Source organism: Heteronotia binoei, chromosome 4 (assembly GCF_032191835.1).
Source record: "Heteronotia binoei isolate CCM8104 ecotype False Entrance Well chromosome 4, APGP_CSIRO_Hbin_v1, whole genome shotgun sequence".
In the NCBI taxonomy this organism is placed as follows: domain Eukaryota; kingdom Metazoa; phylum Chordata; class Lepidosauria; order Squamata; family Gekkonidae; genus Heteronotia; species Heteronotia binoei.
Window position 1 is genome coordinate 131,993,192 of NC_083226.1, and position 23,221 is coordinate 132,016,412.

Here is a 23,221-nt window from a genome sequence, read left to right on the forward strand (position 1 = left end):
TCTTTTTTATTAACCAGAAAAAAATCTGGAATAAAAAACTGTGAAGCGAAGGGGCTTAAATTTTGAACTGCAGCGTTTGGCAATAAAACTTGTAACTTAGTAATCAACTCAGGGGGAAAGTTGTCAACTGCTTGTGTGAATGTTTGCGACAGGGGTGAGTGACTCTAGATGGTAACCATCTTTAAGAATGGCGGGCATCCAGGCATCGGATATAACATTGCGCCACTGTGGTAGGAAACTGGACATCTGGGTTCAGGTGGATTGCCCACTGGTACTAGTCAGAAATCAGGTTTGAAAGCCTGTGTCTGAAGACTGGTGCTAAGTTTGGACCTTGAGGTTGATCTGCAGTGATTCTGCTGAACAGCTTCTGAGAAATACCTTTGTTGAAGATACTGGTGTGGTTTTGATAGCAGGAATGCTGAAAGCCTTGGTAAGACAGCTGGAACTTTGGCTGTACTGACGGTCCTGTGAAGGAGTTATTCCAAAAGAACAAGCTGTTTACTGTTTTTTTATTAATTAGTTGTAGGAACTCATCCATTCTAGCCAAGAAGAGTGAGGTGCTTTTGAAAGATAAATCTTCCACTCAACTGTGAGTTTTCAGGGGAGCAGCAGTTGATTTCAATCAAGCATATCTTCTCAAAACAGTAGCTGAGGACATTGTGTGAGATGAAGCGTCTGCTGCATGCTTGATGGCATTTAATTGTTGTTTCAATAGTTTAAGCACTTCTATCTGGATGACCTTGGCTAATGATATTTTACCCTCAGGAAACTAATCTAAGTATAGGAAAAGTGGGTATGCAGACATTATAGGTGGCTCAGTGGTAGAGCATCTGCTTGGTAAGCAGAAGGTCCCAGGTTCAATCCCCAGCATATCCAACTAAAAAGGGATCAGGCAAGTAGGCGTGAAAAACCTCAGCTTGAGACCCTGGAGAGCCAAGCATGGGCTAGGCTGTTCATAACTTCAGGTAGATATATCTCTCTTTCCACTTCAGTAGAGTGTGTCTAAAGCACAAATAAATATTTGAGGTGTTATGATCTAGGTGCATCCATGTCTGCAGTCTAGATCTCAGTATGGACTAATGGTACTAATAATAGAATGGGGTGTGAACTGGCAGAGACTGATCAAGAGAGAGATCTTGGGGTCATGATAGATAACTCACTGAAAGTGTCAAGACAGTGTGCGTTTGCAATAAAAAAGGCCAATGCCATGCTGGGAATTATTAGGAAGGGAATTGAAAACAAATCAGCCAGTATCATAATGCCCCTGTATAAATCGATGGTGCGGTCTCATTTGGAGTACTGTGTGCAGTTCTGGTCGCCGCACCTCAAAAAGGATATTATAGCTTTAGAGAAGGTGCAGAGAAGGGCAACTAGAATGATTAAAGGGCTGGAGCACTTTCCCTATGAAGAAAGGTTGAAACGCTTGGGACTCTTTAGCTTGGAGAAACGTCGACTGCGGGGTGACATGATAGAGGTTTACAAGATAATGCATGGAATGGAGAAAGTAGAGAAAGAAGTACTTTTCTCCCTTTCTCACAATACAAGAACTCGTGGGCATTCGATGAAATTGCTGAGCAGACAGGTTAAAACGGATAAAAGGAAGTACTTCTTCACCCAAAGGGTGATTAACATGTGGAATTCACTGCCACAGGAGGTGGTGGCGGCCACAAGTATAGCCACCTTCAAGAGGGGTTTAGATAAAAATATGGAGCAGAGGTCCATCAGTGGCTATTAGCCACAGTGTATGTGTGTATATAACATTTTTTGCCACTGTGTGACACAGAGTGTTGGACTTGATGGGCCGTTGGCCTGATCCAACATGGCTTCTCTTATGTTCTTATGTTCTTACTAACACAGCAACACAATGAAACCAGTTCCTTGGATTTTAAACAGATGCTTCAGAGTACAACTGAAGACAGTATTCACAGTATATTAAACTAAAGCCTGCTCCGTACAGATAGCAGATGGATCAAGACAATTTTGCTTTGACTGGGACACACTCAGTTTGTAGAGCTTTTTATTTGAACACATATTCCTATTTAATATTTATAAGCTAAATATTTGTTATAGAAGTTACATAAAACATCTTATTAGCCTACTTAATGAATAATATGGACCATTTAGAATATAAGCACTTATTCAAAATAGCTCTTTTACTGTATATTCTCACTGTATAAATATATCTCCTTTAAACTGTATATATCATTTTTTCCAGTATTATTTGCTTCTGGAGATACATTGTTAAGAACTTGAAACATTTAGAGCTTGTAAAGTTACAGAAACATTTATCAAATGTTTATTTCAAAACATATCTTCAGTCATTTTCCAATCTTTTTTCCTGCCATTATTCAGAGCAAATAATGTTGAAAGTTATTCCTAGACATTTGCTTTGCTGACAAAATAAATGTTAGTCAAAGATAGAAATATATATATTATTTTTACATACCTGCTAACTTTAATCCAATCAGATGGTATGGAAGAGATCAGTGAGTTTTTAACTTCAATCTGAAACTAAAATACACATTTACATGCCAGAAGGTGTTGGTCTGTTGCAGGAAAACAATAAAAATAAAGACTGGAATCTTAAAAACTAAAAGATTTAATGTGGCAAACATTTTCATTAACCAAAGCCCATTTTTAGATAGATCTGGTCCATGAAAACTTACTTTATGCAGTCATGGGAATGCTTGAATCCAGAGTAATGTTTCCACAGGTGAAAAGACTTCCACTCATGGAGTGTAATCCCCTGCAGCAGCCCAACATGCCCCCAAAGACCTGTTCACAAGGGGTCCTCTCCCCCAGAAGCAAGATTTCAGGGGACATTTGGGGCTGCTATGGGAGGTGAGAAGTGAGAATATGTTCCCCAGGTGGACATACTTGTGCCTGCAGAATCATGTTTGGATCCAACCTACAATAATTACATTTATTAAATTAAAATATTTATACCCTACCACTCAAGTCAGCATCATCCTCAAAGTGGCTCATGCCATAACAAAGGAAAAAAGGCTACAGCCCACTGGCAGAGCATCTGCTTTGTGTGCACAAAGGATCAGTTAACAGTTGATGTGAAGGACCTGTACCTGAGACCCTGGGAGAGCTACTGACAGTCAGAGAATACAGTGGCTGATCTTGACAAAACAAATGGTCTGATTCCATGTAAGGCGGCTTCATGTGTTCAAATGTGACTTACAACTTAATTAATAGTACATGATTCTCAGAGTGTAGATTTTTACTCAAGCAGCAGCCAGAAAGCTCTGAATTGCCATATTCTCCATCCAGACTTTTTACAAACATCAGCTCTTACTGCACATCCGTTTTCTAAACTTCTCACCAGTGTGCCCATATGTAACACAGCATTTTCAAATCATTTTCCTATTGATAGCACTCCAATCCCAGATATTAAATGCATTAGTTATTTGGTAGAACATTTTATTTCAAGAGCAAACAAAGATCAAGTGCTGAAGGGTCAAGCAAGTAACTAGGTCTCTTGAGTTTTATGTTCACACAAATGGTTGACAAGAACATGGAACTCCAGCACACACGAAGGGAAAAAAAATATAAAGCATATTGAGTTACCTCTTGCCCAGACACTGTTACATAATCCACAGTACGACCATTTAGCTTCTTTCTTATGTCCTGAAGGTGTATTTTCATCTGGTGGAATACTGCTTCAATTTCATCCTTGTGCTTCTTTATTATGGGGAAATTTTTAAGATCCTTGAAGAGCTGGGTTTTATCTCCAGTTCTAATTATGGAGAATCAAAAATGCTGTTAGTGCAGAATATTATAGAATCATGACGTTTCATAATTTCAATCAGCATAAACAAATATTAGTTACAATGTCTGGATGCCTCAGCCTTCTGAAGTGTGATGGTGATATTTTCCTCCTGTCTCAGATTCACCTGTGTTACCATATTTAATGCACAAGTCTGTCCTGAGCTTTTAACAGGGAGATACATGGCTGAACAGATGGTTTTATCATTTGTTTTTACATTGGATATTTATTGTTTCTAATAATTGTTTCTTTTATTCAAGAATAAAAAAAATCCAATGAATTTCTACACACAGACAACACTCACAATACAACATTCTACATCACTAAAAGATTGTTTATAGGAAATTCTAATAACTGTGATAGACTTGATACAAAAACATCACAAAATCAGGAGCGAGTGGTCCTGCCTCTTTTGCAAATGCTTGATTAGAGTCAACAGCTGTTATGAAAAAGACCTCCCACATGGGAAGATGAGAAAAAGATTTCTAAAGGTTTGTAAATTGCTATACTGTCTGCAAAATCTAGGATATCTACCACTTCTGAATAAATATAAGAACTGAATGAATAAAAGATGCCACTAGAAGGGCTATAAAGGAGGTACAGAGCCAAAGTTTTGTTGTTGACCCCAAGTATTAGTATTTAGAAGGCTTTTGACTCAAACTGAAAGTCCCTGCTGTCCAACTGGCTGAACTGTATTTAGGAATTAATCAGATTTAGGAAGACACAGCGATCTCTCAAACAGGACATTTTTCTACAATGCTGAAGTGGCAGAGATTTATCTCTGGAATATCTCCTAATGGGATCATTTTGTGATCATGTGTCACAGAAGAGCAAATCTGACCATCTTCCAAAAGCATTATTAGGCCACCTTTATTGGCTTTTATATTTGAAGAATTTCAATTTTAAAACTACAACCTGTCAAGATACCTTTAATAATTCCGCTAACATTTTAAATGGTTTCTATTTATTGGTGGAAAGTCTGTAGTTCCATATGTTGAATAGGGCATTGTAAGTATTCCCAGCATTCCTTAAATGTCCAATTAGTTGACCTGAAATTTGTTGCTAGTTGTAGAAGGGTTTTGAACATTGCTGTAGATAGATCAGGAATCCCCAGTGTGGTACCCATGGGCGCTGCAGTGCCCACTGACACCTCTCCTGGCACCTGCCAAGTGCTTTTAAAAATTGGTGGGGTTAAATGGGACTGTTACCAAAGCAAGGCTTCTGATTGGCTGTGCAGATATTTAAAATGTTTACTTTGGCAGCAACTGCCATGACAGCACAAGGATTTTCATTGTGCGACTGAAGGTAAGCTGCGACTGCCATTTTGCAACTGGCTCTACTTCCTGCATTCACCATACTGTATTAAAATTCCAAAAGTGCCCAAAGACTCAAAAAAGGTTGAAGATCTTGAGATAGTACTAGTTCAATAAAATATAATTATAATTTTGAGAGGGAGGGAACCATTTGAAGGTTTTAGCACTTGTTTGGAATTCTGTGAAAAAATTTAACAGATATAATTGTGCTAGAATCCAAACAGTAAATCCGATAAATTTACACATAGGTGACTTTCTTTTATACCAACATTTACTGGCCACTTTTCTACATTTTGGAACTCAATAAATAAAACAATTATTATAAAAATAATAAATGGAACACAATTCAAAATCTCCAGTTAAGTATGTCAACAAATAGAAACTCAAATAAGCAAATGCACGCCTGACAAAACAAGTTCTCTGGGTTAACAGAGACACAGATTGGGGACTTAAGATCTTTCCTGTCTTGGATAGGGTTATGCTCCCCTTGAGAAGCCAGGTTCGCAGCTTGAGAGTGCCGTTTGACATGGCAGTCATCTTATCAAATCAGGTGGCTGTAGTGGCTCAGTGTGCTTTGGTCCAGTTTCAGCTGGTGTGTCACCTGCGCCTGTTCTGGGTTCAGTCAAATCTAGCTAGTTATCCAGAGAAGACAAGGCAGAACACAAATGAGCAAAAAATAAGATTTCTCTTTTCCTTTAACTATTGTTCACCAAATGGTCTTCTGTGCAGATACACATGGGACTAGACCTGTAGCCATGGAAAGCCTGTGGGGCACTGCCTCTGACTTCCAGGAGGCCTCCGGGCACAGGCTTCTTCCCTCCTTTTTTTTGCCATGGCTGAAGCATCATCAGCGGCAGCTGGAGCCAGGAGAGCTGAGCAGGGCACAGTGCACTGTAGCAGGAAAAGCAGCAAGGAACTAATTAAGGGCCTTTAGGTCCAAATATAGGATTTTTATCACGGTTTCCATGGAAGACGGTACCTATTGTTCCCACTGCATAGGCCAGGGTAGTGCGTACTGGAACCACTGCAAAAGTGACAGTCTCCAATACTGCTGTGATGGACAATCTTCCAAAGATCTGGGACCCTGTTTAGCAGTGGGGCTTCAGCTTCAGGGAGAGACTAGGGGGCAATATCAATAACTTTGGCATCAGACGAAGGAAACGGCAACCATCTGTGATTCAAAGAAGAAAACTGGAGTCACAAATCCACTCCTGGTTGGGTGGAGAAAGAGTGGGAAGTCTTATGCTTGTACCAATTTTTTCTCTTGTAGCAGTTGTTTTGAGGTGCTACATGCTGCCAAGGATTTCTTTTGAGTCAATAGTGGGCCCATCTCTGATACAGATCATGATGCTGCTGACCCCAAGAGGAGGGTATGGGCCTAGCGGTGTGGTTCCAACTCCGTAGAAGGGGTATGGTCTTTGCCCAAAGTCACTAAAGCCTTTTCTCAAAGGGCAGCTTTCAGCCTGGAAGCCCAGTCCAAGAGAGTCTTTGGAGTGAAATGACTGTAAAGAGCAGACAAAGATGCTGTGGGCCTCGCCTAAGCATAGGAAACAATGGTCATGGTTGTCTGACTGAGCCTTTTTAGGCAGCATTTGATGTACTTTTTAAAGAGAGCCATAGCCGTCAATAAAGTCCTCCTTCCCATCCCCCTTTTTGTAAGACAAAGGGAAGAACAGTGACTAAAGTAGGGGAAACCTGCAAGTATCAGAAGAGAGTGAAGATATCCAATCTCCATGGTGGCAAAGAAAGAACTGAGGGAAGGAGTGTTTGCCCCATCACGTGTCAGCTGTGTAGGCAGGAGCCAGTCCGGGAGAAAAGGGGGCTGAATGTTGCAAAAGAGAGATCGGCACAAGAGCAGTCCAATGTGGACTGCACAGAAATCACAAAAATGAATTTTAGGTAACACATTCTCCTCTCCACTCCCCAACTGATTCTGGATAAGATCCTCTGAACACAACCAGTTTTATAAATAAGGAAATCATTTGTAAATTGAAAGTTTCTAAAACTTTTTCAAAAAAAACTTTTTCAAAAGAAAACACTAAAAACCAACATTTTACACATTTGTGTAAAATACTAAGTAACTAATCATGTGCTTTGTTTACTTACTTTGCTGCTTCTTCATTAAGCATATTTAAGTAATTTTTCATTGAGCAGAGCAATTCTGGAATTTCCAAGAGTCTCTTCTGCAACAAAGATGCTTTCACCTGAGAACGTATTGCTGGAATCAGTGCTGTGATAGCAGCTTCCAATTGAGACAGAGTGCTGACTACCAGATAGAACTCTTGAACAGAACACTGAAAGTGAAAGTAATTGTACCTTCAGGTTTTAAATCCAATGTAGCTTACAGTTTCTTAAAACTTTATTTTGAAATATTATTTAGATTACTGCAGTCTGACTACAACACAGATATATGTTCCCTACTTCTCTAAGACAGCAATAGTAACAACTGTAATTAGGGCATACATTTTCATTTTGAGGGAAATAGCATCTTAGCAGAGGTGATGCCCAACGATCAGTCAAGGAGCCAGGTTTTAATTTGAAACATTCTGTCTTCTTAGGTGGGTTGAGGGGCACCTGATTCCACATTCATTTTCTGCCTAAGAAAGAAGTACAGGCTTGCAGTAGCCTCTCTCCTCTATTTTATCATTCTGTGGCAGTCTTTTCTCCTTCCTTATTCCTGGTCCTTTTTCTTGACCATGATCACTATCCACCTTAAAACAAAAACCACTTCTGTCGTGCTCAGCCTGCTCCAGCTGAGGCAATGAATAGGTATACCACTTGCTTGGGATTAATGTTCCCTCTAAGCTGTGGAGTCTTGTGAGCAAAAATTCTACTTCATGAGCTACTGGCATTAAAGTTGTGAGCTACTGCATAAATTAGTTTGCTCTGGGGCCATTTTTCCTGAGCTAAGACAAAAATGTGTGAGTCAGAAGCTAAAAAACTGTGAGCTAGCTCACACTAACTCAGCTTAGAGGGAACACTGCTTGGGATAGGTATGTGATCCCAATGTCATGGTCCTGCACGTTAGGGAGACTTAACACAGATGAGCACCCAAGGCCGGATCTACATATTTTTGAGGGGGGGACCAAAAAATGGTGCCCCCATTCAAAAAATGAAGGGACCTATGACACACACATTCCATTTAAACACCCCATTGGGTGTTGTATGAGGAGGGGAAGCCTCAGCAGGGCTGGCCCCAGAGTATTTTGAACCCTAGCCAAAACTAACTTTGTGCGCCCCTCTGCAGCACCACACCAGAGAAAGGGTTTAAAGTTTAAATTCCCTTCTCTAGAGTTGTGCAGCAGTGGCGAAAGGATAGGAACCTAGCATCACAGAATCATAGAGTTGGAAGGGACCTCCAGGGTCATGTAGTCCAACTCCCTACACAATGCAGGAAACTCACAAATATCTCCCCCTAAATTCACAGGATCTTCACCTGAACAGTAAGAGAAAAACCCAGGTTGGTTTTCCCTTCTCAATATGGCATGCATTTCTTTCCAGGGATTTGAAGGCTGTTTGCATTTCTTTAAGTGCATAAATGGTTTGGGATCTGCAGCAAAGAAGCCCACAGTTCCGAGCATACATACTTGATACTAAATGCTGAGCTATGTGGAACTTACTTCTGAGTAAAGGTTCAGGACTCTCAGCTGCAATTTTAGGTCCCCTCTCCTCTAGTCTCATTAAATTCAGTGGGTCTTTCTTACAAGCCAGTATAAAATTTAGAGAGCTTCTCACATTGAAAAAGGAGAACTGGTAATAATATTCATAGTTTGTTCCTGTATAGGGTGCTGTACAGACTAACATAAGGCAAGTCTCTGCCCCAAGGAGGTTACAGCTTGCATTTTGGCAAAGAGGGAGAAAGGGGGAAGAGCTAAGGATTGCAAGGGACATGTAAGCGAAACTGCAAAGTGTTTGCAACTGGATACTCTAAAAACTGGGTCTGGGTAAGTCAGATTTACATGGATCGTCATGAATTCATATGATTTTTACATTGAAATGAAATCAAACCACTATTATTCTGTAGATCCTGTCTTAGAGTATAGGCAGGACCACAAAAATCATGCGTCCACGGATTTGTGGCACCTCACCAGTGCAAAAACAGGATTCCAAAGCACGGATCCTCATGAATTCATATGATTTTTATGGTGAAATGAAATCTAACCACCATCATGCTGTAGATCCTGTCTTAGACTATAGGCAGTACCAGAAAAATCATGCCTCCACAAATTTGTGATGCCACAACAGAGGAAAAACATGTTTCCAAACCACGGATCTTAACGGATCCTCATGATTTTTGCTTTGGATCCCCCCAAGCTCACCATCAATTTTTATATCATGTCCATGGGCAGAGTTTGCACCACAGAAATCATGGATCCACAGCTTCATGGCAGCACCATGGACCAAAAACTTGGTTTTGAACCACGGATCCCCATGATTTTTGCTTTGGTTCCCCCCCCCCCCAAGCTCACCACCCAATCACATATCATGTCCATGGGCAGAGTTTGCCCATCTCTGACCAGCACCATCTCTGACCCATAGCCAGGGCAAAAGCTGGACTGGATCTCCTGCCCAAATACCCACATGTTTTCTAAGGGGTATGTGAGTGTCTCAGATGAACCTTCCAGTAAACCAGCTTCCATGACAGTAGAATTAGCTGTCTGTGATCCTCCATTTGAACCATTTGCTTCACTGAAATTCTTAACACTCAAAGTACTATTCATGACAGTGGTGGCTTCAGCATTTAGGGTCTTCAAAATTAGGAGCCCTGTCTGGTAGGACAAGGTCATCTTTAGAAATAATCTCCCATTAATATCTATTAAACTTTCACTTCACTTCCACCAGTTTTAGGAAGTATGCTTTCCATTCTTCTGCCCTAAACACAGTCAACTCCACAGAAAATCTGGAATATGCTGGATTTTTGGAAGACCTTCACAGGTCAGAGGAGAATTTACTAGGCAATTTGATTTTTTTTGGTATCCTTTCACCTTCTGATTGTGCGTAAGAAGTCATCCAAGTCAACAATGAGCAGATGGCTCAGATGGTGCATCATTACTGCATATCAGACACAAAGACATCCTGTACCACAAAAAATTACAGCCCACTCCATGACAACAGCATTCAATGTCAACTCCAGTAAAGGAAATATGCAAGGCACCCATATGGACATCAGCTTCTACATTTATAAGACACAGTAAAATAACTGATGCAGCTTTTGACCAGATATTACAAGCACAAACAAAATGTCAACAATTTCCACCAAGCATGGAAAATACTGCTTTTGGATATCTCATGCTAAGTTGCCTCTGCATTGATTTTACTGTTCCTTCCCATAATAAGATATTTTCTCTGCCTCAAAGGAATTTTCATGATAAGTTCAACATTCTTTTTTAGAATGAATGTCCCCAAACCCTCACAAACAAACAGGGTTGCACTTACCTGTAACTACTGTTCATCAAAGATCTTCTGTGAAGGCACAGAAAGGGCATGCTGAAGAGAGGTTTTTACACCTAAAAGCTATTAGCCAGAGCAGGAAGAGATAGCTCCCACCCAAATGGTCACGTGCTCCGGATCACCAGCATCTGCACCCTTAGTACCTCAAGCATCAATGAACCCAAGAGAGAGCATGCAGCAGGGGTGGAGTGAGGGTATGCGTGCCTGCACAGAAGTTCCTTGATGAACAATAGTTACAGCTAAGTGCAACCTTGTTTTCATTGTTAATCTTCTGTTCAGTTCCACATGGGGATTCTCACAAGCTAATGACCTGAAAGTGGGAAATGCCCTCATCATTTGAATAAGGACAGCAACTTTGCCCACTAACGCCTCTCTACTTGCATGCTGATCTAGGGCACAGTGATACATAAATGTGTCAGTTACTGCTCAACAAATCTCCAGCAACAGAACTCCATTCATTCATTCATTTTGTTTAATACAGTCAGAAACCCATCGAGCAGCATAACATGACAGCCAAAGATGTCTTTGCCCTGGTGGAATGAGCCCAAACTCAAAAGGACAAGGAAGCTTGGCCAGGTCATAATATTCTCGGATTGTATTCAAGTCAAGTTTAGTTTCATATGTTCAGAGACCTATCCAAAAAGAAAGAAAATAGGTAAAAAACCAAGGTATACAATTGAACTTGGGCACAATATAAAATATTATACATAAAAATTTCAGTTTCCATTTCTAGTTATAAAACATAAATTAAAATATTTTGTAGACATTTAAATGTTTTTATCCGTTAGTTGTTTACGGAATCTTATGGCTTGTACAGCAAACGTTGCAGCCTTCATAGTAATTTCCTGGTTCCTATCCGCTAAAATCTTAACTAGATAAAAGCTAAAATCTCTCCCCAGGAACTGGTCACAAATAGGAGCAATATAAGTCAAGCGAATGTTCTGATAAAGTTTACATTCAAAGAGAATGTGCTCTCTTGTCTCTATCCTCCCATCTCCGCAGATACATAACCTTTCCTCATAGGAGCGCCTTTTGTATTTACCTTCTGTGACCGCTGAAGGGAGCATATTCGCTCTCATGAGTGTGAAGACTCTTCTATAATCAGGTTTGTCTAAATTCTGCAAGTATGGCATCAGAACTATTCGATTCAGGTTTCTTGTGCCATTTAATCTGGGACAAATCATGTCTTTTGATATCTAGAATCCTTTGTTTAAAGAAGGGTTTAACTACACTACCTTTCAACTACATCATAAACCCATAATAAACTAATTTAAGCTCGGTTTCTCTAATCCAGTAAAGTGTCAAGGAGTCTTTCATTACCAGGCTCATTAGCCCAGTAGGGTTAGTCATTAGTTTGTACCAATATAGAAAGACAGCAATCCATAAACAGGCCTGTAAGGTGACCATACCAGTTTCCACTCGTATGAAAGCGTTTGAAGCACTGGGTGGGGCTTGAAGAACATGCCTTAGATTGAACACTTGACAGTGTGTCTTATGTGGCGATATGGTCAAAGGGGCTCCATATAGTAGTTGGCAAGAGATTTGGCCTTAAAGATCTTAACTGCTGCAGCTACATTCCGTCCCCAAGTTCCAGAAAAATTTCTCTGTTGCCCCAGTACTTCTAGTCGCATTCATTATGACATGATCCACATGTGCCTTTCTGAAGTCGGAGGATTGAAAAACTACTCCCAAATATTTGAAACAGCAAACTTGCTCAACTTCTACTGAGTTGATTTGCCAATGATATGTCCTGGGTTTATTAGCAAAGACTAAAACGTTTGACTTCTGGTAACTGATTTTAATATAATTAGAATGGCAGTATTGAACTAAGATTTTCATAGCTTGTTTAAGACCGACAGGGGTCCTAGAAATCAGCACCGCATCGTCAGCATATAAGAGAAGAGGGATATGTTTCTCAGCAATTTTAGGAGCATGCACCTCTGGGCAGTTTAGATGATTCCACAGATCGTTAATAAACAGGTTAAATAGGGAAGGGGCCAAAATACAGCCTTGTTTGACTCCCTTTTCTACATTTATGGCTTCTGTAAGATGGCCTTGGGAGTCTGTTCTCACTCTGATCTTAGTGTTCCTGTATAAGGTTTTTATTAGGGCCAATAATCTCCCGTTCACTCCCATATCCTTCAGCTTTCCCCATAAAAGATCCCAATGTATGAGGTCTAAGGCAGATTTAAAATCTATGAAGGCTGCATATAAGGTGGAGGAAGTATTAGCAGAGTATTTAGATATTAGATGATCTAGGACTACACAATGATCTAGTGTAGAACAACCTGATTTAAAACCAGCCTGTTCCAACCCAAGAATATTATTTTGCTCGATCCATTCATTCAATTTCTCTTTCAGTTGACTGGCATAGATCTTACTTGGTATACTTAGGAGGCTAATTGGCCCGTAATTAGTTGGGTCCTTTTTATTGCCCTTTTTGTAGATGGGCACTATAACTCCAGTGTCCCAGTCTTTAGGAATTCTTATGGTTTTATCTATTGTAGTAAATAGCTTGGCAAGCAGCGGGGCCCACCAGTGTATATTTTCTTTCATTAACTCTGCAGGGGTTAGATCAAGGCCAGGATTTTTTTTAACTTTAAAGACATAATTAAGGATTTTACCTCTGATGGTTCAACAGGTGGCCATTCTGGTAGATTCTCTGAAATCTCCATTAAAGGAGGCGGATACTCTGTTGATCCATATAGTTCTTTATAATAATTCTCCCAAGCCTCTGGCATAATCGCATTGGAGATCTGGGAGGTGGGTCTCTTAAGGCCATTGGATACCAGTTTCCAAGAGTGATGGATTTTTTAATCTTACAGCCTGTTCCAACTGGAGCCAAGCTAAATCCCTGGCCTCATTTTTTCCATGATTATCAGCTTTTTATATTTAAGTTTTTGTATCTTTTGTTGTTCTTTATCAATTATGTTTGAGTCTGCCCTATAATTTAGATACATAATGCCAAGTTCTTTTTTGGCCTGTAAACATTCTGTATCAAACCAGTTGTTTCTTTTCCCCCCAGCTCTTCTATTGGAGACAAGGGGCTGTCCTTTTATCAGCAATAGCAGTTGCTCTGTAAGAGCTTCATATAATGTAATAATCTCTTCCCCATCCTTCAAGAGAATCATAACTTTTGTCTCAATTGTAGTTTCTTGCTTGAGGAGGTTCTGCATACTTTCCTTCATTCTATCATCCCAGGCTATCCTAATATATCTTTCCCCATTCTCAGTAACACACTTGTACCTGTCCACAATTCTCGGATGTATGCAATAGATTGACATGGTTAAAGGAAGGGGCATATGGTCCCCTCCACAATATGTGGCAATTTCGAATGAATCAACAAATTGAGCTAAATTCTCTGAGATTAACATATAATCAATCACACTTAGCTTTGTCCCAGGCCAATAGGTGTATTCCCCAGGATGGTCATTTATATGAGAACAATTTAGAATACCCAAGTTCATTACATTGGCCATGCACGTAAGCATAAAGCCAGCGAAATTACTTCGTAGATCTTTAGACAGTCTGTTATAAGGAAAATAGTGTGTTTCTGAGCTTGGAGGGCAGGTATCACATCTATTAAATAAAATCATATCATTTTTACCTAGTCTAGCATTAAAATCCCCTCCTACCAGTACATAAGCAGTGGGTTTTGTTCTAATCAATTGCTGGATATAGTTTTCCAAATCTTTCCATACCTGTTCTATTTGAGCTTTAGTTTTACAAGGAGAGATATAAACATTTATTACTAAACAGACTGCTTCCTTAAATTTCAGAACTAAGGCCATCGCTATTGAGTCAAGGGAAGGAAGCTAAATAATCTTAGCTTTCAAAGTAGTAGAAATCAAAATACCTAGTCCCTCCTTTGCTCTGCCATGCGCTGAGGGTTCAGCCTGAATCTCATATATGTCGTATCCCTCTAAGACCAAAGAGTATGTGCACCATGTCTCCTGCAGCATTATAACATCAAATTTCCTCATGAAATGTGTTGAATCCTGTTCCTTTTTTCTTGAAGCCCAGCCCATTATATTCCATGATGTTATAGTGATTGGGCAATGAGGAGGCTATTCTTACCCTGACCTGATTTTAGTCAGTCTAAATCCAAATCCATAATTTCCAGTCTTATGGGAAACTTGGAAAACAAATTCATTCTGTCTACGGGGTTGTTGTCTTGTGTGCATCTCACAGGTAATTTACTTATGGCTCCCTGAAATTGCATCATTAGTTTTGTTGGTAGAATTAGCTCCAGTAATCATCTCTGATTCCATTCGTTGCTGCATTAGGGAAAGGGCAACAGGTAGAAGGGGTAATTTCTTTATGGTCTTCTGAGGTGATAACATGGCTTCTGTTGTCAATATCCTTCCTCAGGGTGGAATTGGTTCCAATTTTTGGCTCCAAATTCGCTGGATGCTGAGTTGGAGCAGAAACAGCTGGCCGGGGAGGGGACATGGCACTATGATCTGATTAATTTGCATGGTTTCTCTGGATCCTACTTGCCTTCTGCCATTTCCTTCCTGGAGGATACAATTTTAACACCTGATAGTTTGTCATATAATTTCCCTAATCTGAAGATTATAAACGTCCGATTGTCTGCTGGAAGAGTTGCAAAGTTGTGTAGCAACTCTATTTCTACTGTATTCTCCAGCCAGTCATTGTCTTCTTCTTCACAGTGCCTCTCTGGCTCTACTACTGGAGTAAGATCCACTTTCATCCCAGGCTCCTGAGGCCAGCCCTCAGTTTCCATCATCAGGTCTTGACTATCCTTCTCTCCTTGCATATGATCGTTTGTTATTCTGATCATTAGTGGATTTATAATTGTGTTAATAAATACATGGATAGAAAAATTCCATGGTGTCTTAAATAGTTTCTGTGCATGAGTACCCTGCAAGGTATCCTTGAACTTTTAAATGTAAGTACCACTCTATAAACTTGAGTAGCATTGGTGCTATTCTCTACCTCCTCCAAATCAATGTTCATTTTCTGGATTCTCAAGAAATGACTACAAACCATCATGGTAATCTTAATAGGTTGTAGTACTAAATGCTGTTCTTGAGATCTTGTGGGAGGCTCATATCTAGAGAGGGAGCTCTCCTTCCCATGCTGCCTCTCCCTGGCCTCACGTTGTTCCAAGAGTGAGCATATTTAGATTGCCTGTTTTGGGGTTTGACTGGACTTTCTTCCTGAGTTGTAAGATGGCCCTAGTCAGACTTTCAAGACGATCGTTCATGAGAGTCAGAAAAGTATATATGGAAGTCACAGTGTGGGCCGTCAGTTCAATTAAGTTAGCTGTTAGGTCATCATTCATTCCATTTGCCTCAGCAGATATATGGTTACACCTTCTCCTGCTCTGACTTCCAGTTGTATCATGCTGGGACCCTAGCTCTTCCCCTTCCAAATCAACTAATGCTGCAAAACGATTTGACACTGATACACTGTAAGCAAGCTTGTCTTTCAGGGGAAAGAATTCATTCATTTTGGTCTGTTTGCAAGCTGGTGTGTTTATCTCCTCTTCTTCACCACTACGTGGTCTCTTTAAGGCCCCCATTTTGGTCTAACTTTCAGGTTAATTACAGCCCAGAAGTTCAAAGTTCTCCCTTCATAAATTAGCACGTCTTCTCTTCATAAACTGACACTTTGTGTGTTAACACTGCTGGACACTGCCAAATGTTGCCTGATTTAAAGCAGTTCACCCAGCACAACTGTCTGCTATTTGCTTAATTAGCACAGCAAATTACAACACCTTCACAAGTGCCGGTAGTACCTTCAAGATAAGAGGCAAGGAGAGTTAAGTAGAGACTTTCCTTTCTTCCCAGTCAAGTCCAGTTTATTTTATAGGCACAAGCCAGTATTTATATTATTGTTGGCAAATTGTAACAAGGCAAAATGCTCTACCCACAAGGAGGTATAATGAGGATTAGAGACTGATAGGCACACATTAAAAATATTCAATTATACATGTTTATCTTCTGTGGTCTTGACTGAGTGCCGAGAAAAGAATGTAAACAGCCAATCTGGATTGAAATTTATATCAAAAGGGCCTACCAGGAGAAGATAAAAGGTTATAAAACCTTAAATTGTCAGAGCTTCTCCAAAAGGCGTCTTGCAGCAGCCAACCGGCGATTGTATTCACAATCCACCAGAGTCTGGCATGAAGTCTTTTACCCATATTAGGGCCAACAAAAAACCTCCAAAGTGTCTTGTTCTTTCTAAAACTCTAGGTTCTCATTAAGTAAAACAATAAAGCCCTTCTCACATCTAAACTGTGCAAGGCCTTCTCATTCTCTGATTCTGGCAGAAGGAAGAATACTGGTAGAAGTATCTCCTGAGACAGATGGAATCTAGACACAACTTTGGGTAGGAACTGAATGCTGGGTCTGAGGCCCTCACTTTTGGGAAAACCCTTAAGGAAAGGATGATCCATACACAATGTAGCCAACTTAATGATCCTACAAATGGAGGTCATGGTTACTAAAAAGCAGACTTTTATGGACAATTTAGTCACAGGGCAAGTAGCCAAAGGATTGAAGGGTTTTTTGAACATTAGATGTGAAAGTACTAGGGACAAGGCCACTGGTGTACCAACAGATCCCAAGGAGGTAGAGACTGAATAAGTTTTTCAGGAATTTTTCAGACAATCAGTGTAAAAAGGCCGATTTACCATCTAATCCCAGATGATAACGGGAAATAACCACCAAGTGTGACTTTGGAGAGGAGTAGGTCAGCACCTCAGACCTAAAGGAAAAGCTAGTAAGATGGCCTGCAGAAGCACCCTAGCAGAGGTAAAATCCTTATCACTATACCATTCAGAAAAATGTTTCTATTTAAGATGGTAAGCCTTTCTAGTGGATGGTTACTGTGAATGTGAAAGGATCTTATTCTCCTGTGAAAATATCAGAGCTCAGTCTGGAGCCTTTATGTGGTCAAGCTTAGGTGACTGACATCATGGTGTAGTAATACTTGGCTAACACTCACCAGATCTGAGATGTTTGGAAATCAGAGAAACTGACTCTGAGCCATGCCTTCTAGGGCTGAGAACCAATGCTGGCAAGACCAAAAAGGGACTATCAAAATCATGTGTGTACTCTTTGTACTGACCTTTCTATAACTCTGATAAGTAGTAGAAATGAACGGAAAGCATGAAGCAGGGCCCCCTACCAAGGGATCTGCAAAGTATCCCCAATTGAACTCTGATCTCTCCCTGCCCTGGAACAAAACCTGGGAGCTTTGGAATACGTCCTTGTAGCTAATAGGTCTACATTTCGGAACCCCCAACAAAAAAAACACCAGCTCCATATAGGTGTCCTTGATGGACCATTTGTGCATGCAGGACAATGTCCTGCTCAATATATCCACTTCCTTGTTAAGGACCCCAGATATATGAATAACATGTACCCAGACGGCCAAAGCTTTCTGGCACAGCAGCTTGAGAATTTCATGCTCTCTTATTTGTTCACATAAAACATGACAGAATTGACCATTTGGACTAGGATGGAACAGTTTAGAAGGATATCGTCAAAGCAGAGAAGGGCATGATGTACTGTGCACAGCTCTAAAACAGTAATATGAAACAGCCTCTCCTAAGTGGACCAAGTACCCTGGGCCAAAAAGCCCTTACAACAAGCCTCCCCCATCCCCAAAGCAAGCAGTGAGGCATCTATAGTTAAGGTAACCTCGTGCTCAGGAATACCAAACTGATATCGTGGGATACGTTTTATGGGAGGCACCACCAATTTAGGAATTGAACCACAGGCCTAGGAATAGAGAATTTATGCCAGTGGGTATGGATGTGAGGTCAGAAGTGGGACAATACTGCAGTAACAGAGTCTGCATATAAAGGGTAACAGCCATAGTAGGAGCCATTAAGCCCAGAAGGCGTAGGATGTGACCCTCTGTTTGGAAACAAGAATGTAAAGTGATTACAAGGCAAATGACAATAATCCCTTGCCTGTTGCAGACTCAAGAATGGCCCCAATAAACTGTACCCCCTGAGAGGGGATCATTCTAGGTTTCTCCCAATAACAAGAAGGCCTAGGCATTGACAAGTCACTAACGGAGAAGAAGAAAAGACTTGGGTTTTTTTTATATCCCACTTTTCATTGTCCAAAGGAGCCTCAGAGCAGCCTTTCCTACCTCTACTCACAACAGACACCCTGTGAGGTAGTTGGGGTAGTCTGAGAGAGCTGTGACTGACCCAAGATCATCCAGCTGGCTTCATGTGGAAGAGTGGGGACTCAAACCCGGTTCTCTAGATTAGAATCTGCCACTCTTAATTAGTATACCATACTGGCTCTCACTAGAGCTTTGTGCCAGGAGTTCTTCCCTAAGAATGGCCACTAGGACCCAATAATCAGGGTAAGGGAAGACAGTACAATCTTGAAGACATAGTGTCATGATCTTAGGCCTAGTGAGGCCTACAGGCTCCAAGGAAGCCTGTGTTAGAGTAGCTAGAGCCTACATTTCCCAACATCCCTTGTGTCCCTTTGATCAGGTAGGCAGCAGTTCTGGAGGGAAAACTTGCCCAGTAGAAACCAGAGAGGAAAGAATAAAAGGCCTAGGAAGTGTTCTCTGTGGAGAGGCTGCAGTCAGCAGGGTTCTCTCTGGAAAGGCTGGGGCTGGAAAGAAGGAGTGATGCATCTGTTGGTATTAGAGGAAGGGAACATATAGCTAGTCATGTTAGGGCTGTTATTTTGCTTTATACCACCTTTATTGTTTGTTTTCCATTTCCACTGTTGCACTAAAAGTTTTTACAACCCACTTGTTTCTTCTTGAACACTTACAATAAACCTGTTGTTGCTATACTACCTGGGTCCTCATGTTTCTTCAGTCACAGATAGGTGTTAAGAAGGAAGACAGGGTGTGTGTGTGTTCTGAGCCCCCCCAAACAGACCCATACCAGAGTGGTGGCAGCCAGTAAAGGCCCTACCTGGTTCCCTGCTAGTGACATGTAGGTATGCCATCACAGAGACCATATACTTTGTAAAGACCCTGGGAGCCCAAATGGCAAAACAGTATATTGAAAAACCTGGAAGCCACAGTGAAAATATACTTAAAGTGTTGGTAATGAACAGTGATATGAAAGTAGGAATCTTTCAAACCAATAATGATGAAGCACAAATCCAATTTTAATAACTGAGGACAACAAAATCATTCAGCACTTTGAAACAGAAAGGAATGCATTCAAAACCGTGAGATCCTGGATAGGCCTAAGCCCTCCATCTTTTTCTCCACCAGGAATAGGTGAGATTAAAAACCCTCTGGAGGGTCCATAACCCTTTCAATTGCTCCCTTCTCAAAGAAGGCCTGTAATGACACCTCAGTGTCAGGTAGTCAATAATTCACTGACCTTAGGAGAGGAATACCAGGGGGAGTATCTTGATATTCTTACTTATAACCATATTTAACTATTGAAGGGACTCACTCATCAGACATGACACCTCCCACTAAGAATTAAACTGGGATCATCTGTCTCCAAATTTGACAGGTGTAGAGTAGCTTCTAGTCAGAACATAGGCTTCTAATTTTAGTATATGTGCTGCCAAAGCAAATATATATATACATATAAAATACAAACACACACACAGAGGTGGTAAGCCAGAATACCAAAGGGGCATAACCAAGTGCTTATGTGACTGTCCTAAGACCTTTCTGATTTCTTTTTCAGCATGCAGCACTCGTACTGCAGTGGAAGCTGCTCAGAAGGCCCTTGGAAGCAGTTTTTCACAGGTACTAGTAGTGCAGATCATCTGAGAAATCTTGGTACACACACAGAAGCGCCTGTCCCTTTGAATCCTGGCCTGTATCAACTATACTATACACTATAATTGCCATCAATCTGCCTGCATTGTGTTGAGAATATGCAACTCAGAAGGGTCATCTGTAGAGCAAAGAAGGATTTACTACATAATTTGTGCAGATGGTGTTGCATTACAAGTCTCACATAAATGTCAGTACATACTACCTTAAACACATAAAATAAATAAGCTTTATGATACACAACTATGTTTTTATTTAATATATAACGAGTGAATTTAGTTCAAGCTGTCATAAAACCTATGCATAGTTAGAGTGATGATTATTCAATCTGCAGGCACAAAATACATTTTAAATAGTACTATTTAGAAGCCGTGAAGAGAAACAGGTGAAATAAATCTATAAGAACGGTATTTATTTGGTAACTATTTTCCAAACTAGGCAATGAAATTTTCTTTCTAAAAAACAAGATTTCTTCCTCAGTTTCTTTGCACATTTTGCAATAGTTATTTATTTTAATCTCTTTACAATCTATAAAGTATCCCCAAAATTCTGTGATTTTCAAGGACCCTGCCGTGTTTTCAAGGCAAGAGACATTCAGAGGTGGTTTGCCATTGCCTGCCTTCACATCACAAATCTGATATTCCTTGGAGGTCTCCCAGAGCTGGCCCTGCTTAACTTTTAAGATCTCTCAAGACTGGGCTATCCTGGGTTACTGAGAATAGTGGTTACTGTTTGTTGACTTGTATTTTATCTCAGATTTCTAAAAACTAAAATTACAAAGCTAAAAGTACGCATATATGTGTGTGTGTGTATACACACACATATATAGTATAAGCTAACTCTGAACTGCACCATATTAATGTGCAATAAAACTGTAGCTTACGAACTGTTGCTTTGTAGTCTACAAAGGCATTTTACTCAACAGCCAATACTGATTCATCTGTACAGTCACAAGATTTTCTTTAGGACTGCCATTAAGCATAATGTTGCTAAAAGTGAAGATGTTGCCAATTATATCCTGCCTTAATTCCAGAAAATTTTTTAATAGATATTGCCTATGAAAATCATATGTAAAAATAACAGTATATTGCTTTGATGGGTTGTAGTTTCATTTTTTTACCTTTCTGTGATAAATGCTACAGAGTCCTCTTTCAACATCTGGCATCTTACATAGGAGTGGCTTAATTTGACCAAGGATGCTTGATTCGGACATGAGAACTTCAGACACTGCATCAAGTCGAGAATCAATGTCACTGAAAAGAAAAAAAGTAATCTTTTTCTAAAAAGCACAAGCATTCTGTAAAACATCGAAGCTGTTAAACAAATCTGTTAAACGTACTACTAGAAAATAATTGTCAAAATTTTCCAAAGAGTAAGTTTGTTAGTAATCAAACCAAATATAATCCTGACTCATGCTTGTTCCTCTTGATATCTTGGATATAATGCTACATGAACTTCTTTAGTATTTACATTTACATCCTATCTTTCTTCTGATCATGGAATGTGAACTGGTATTCATAAGGTTGCAAGATGGTCTTTCCAAGTAATCACTGACCAGATCTAGTTTCAGAATGGATGCTCTTTAACATTCCTTGAGACCATATCATAGGATAATACTGAAAGGGAGAGGAATGTAAGCATTGTTTATTCTGCGTATTAAATGTAAAAATGTTATGTCATAAAATTACTGCTACATTTATTTACATGCTCCTAGGTACCATCTAGAATATACCATACAATCTGTTGTCTACAACTGAGCATTAAGGTGTAAGAGCATTTATGCTAGTCTAGCACTCCTGAAATTATAGTTCACTCTATGAAATTGAGAAGTGAATGACAAGGTTAGATGGGCACCAAGGAGTCACAATCAATGGGACTGTTCCAGCACTCAAACTCACAGAACACCATTAGTAGTTACCCACAATTCCCAGCTAAAATCTCTTCAAGTGCATCATCAGTATCTGGAACTACTCGAAGGCTACACGCACTAGGTCTGTCTTGCTTAAAGACAATGATAATGCAAAGCAGTTTGCAAAATTGGTTCCCCGTCCTCCTTTTAATCCTTACAACCATCTTGTGAGGCAGGTTTGGCTGAGAGATTGCAATTGGCCCAAGTTCACCCTGAAAAGTTTCACTGAATACTGGTTTCAACTGGGGTCTCCTAGTCTACACTATTTTATTTAGAAAATTGTTATGCTCCTTCTTCAGGGAAACTGCCTGAGCCTGCCTGAGGTGGCTCACAAAATAAAACATAATTTAAAAACCCATAGGACATTTAAAGTAGCTACTTAAAATGCATCATTTAAAAAAATAATCAACCAAAGCCTAAAAAGAGGGCTTTTCCACATAGGTCTTTTTGTTGGTTCTGGGCTCATACCGCTTCAGCTGCTGATTTCTGTAAATATTTTATCCCTTGATTTCTGTAAATATTTTTGTACCTTTAGTTTTCATTTTGGGTTTTTAAAATTTTCCTCAGGTTTTTCCCAATTATTTTTTTACAGGTTAAAACAATTTTATTGGTAACATATGGTAACAAAATTATTTCTTAAATCTTAATAACTTCTTTTATCTACCCCATATATTACTTTCTACCCACCCCTCCCCCCGTTACTTGAGCCCCGCCGGTGTTATTTACTTATAATGCTAATATTTAAAGGTACCCTTAACTATTAAAACAAAAACATATTATTCTTCTAAAACTTAATCATTATCAAAAATTGTCCAATGTCCTTTTATTTTCCACTCTTTTTTTACATATCTTCTAAACTTTTCCCATTCTGTCTTAAAAACTTCTAAATCTTAAGTCTCTTAATGTTCTTGTTAATTTGTCCATTTCACTCCATGTCATAACTTTTATAATCCAATCCCATTTCTCTGGTATTTTTTCTTGCTTCCACAACTGCGCATATAGTGTCCTAGCTGCTGA

The 23,221-nt window shown here is 39.9% G+C and overlaps 1 protein-coding gene across 1 annotated transcript in view; it reads right to left on the bottom strand.

The window, feature by feature from the left end:
- The window catches only part of MSH3 (mutS homolog 3), a 118,524-nt gene that overhangs the window by 26,917 nt on the left and 68,386 nt on the right, over positions 1–23,221 (bottom strand). Inside the window, exons 13-16 of the mRNA XM_060235766.1 lie at positions 21,416–21,548; positions 7,195–7,382; positions 3,577–3,745; positions 2,447–2,511 (exon numbers count right to left, since the gene is read on the bottom strand). Coding sequence (XP_060091749.1) covers positions 2,447–2,511; positions 3,577–3,745; positions 7,195–7,382; positions 21,416–21,548 — 555 coding nt within the window. The remainder of the gene's footprint in view (positions 1–2,446; positions 2,512–3,576; positions 3,746–7,194; positions 7,383–21,415; positions 21,549–23,221) is intronic.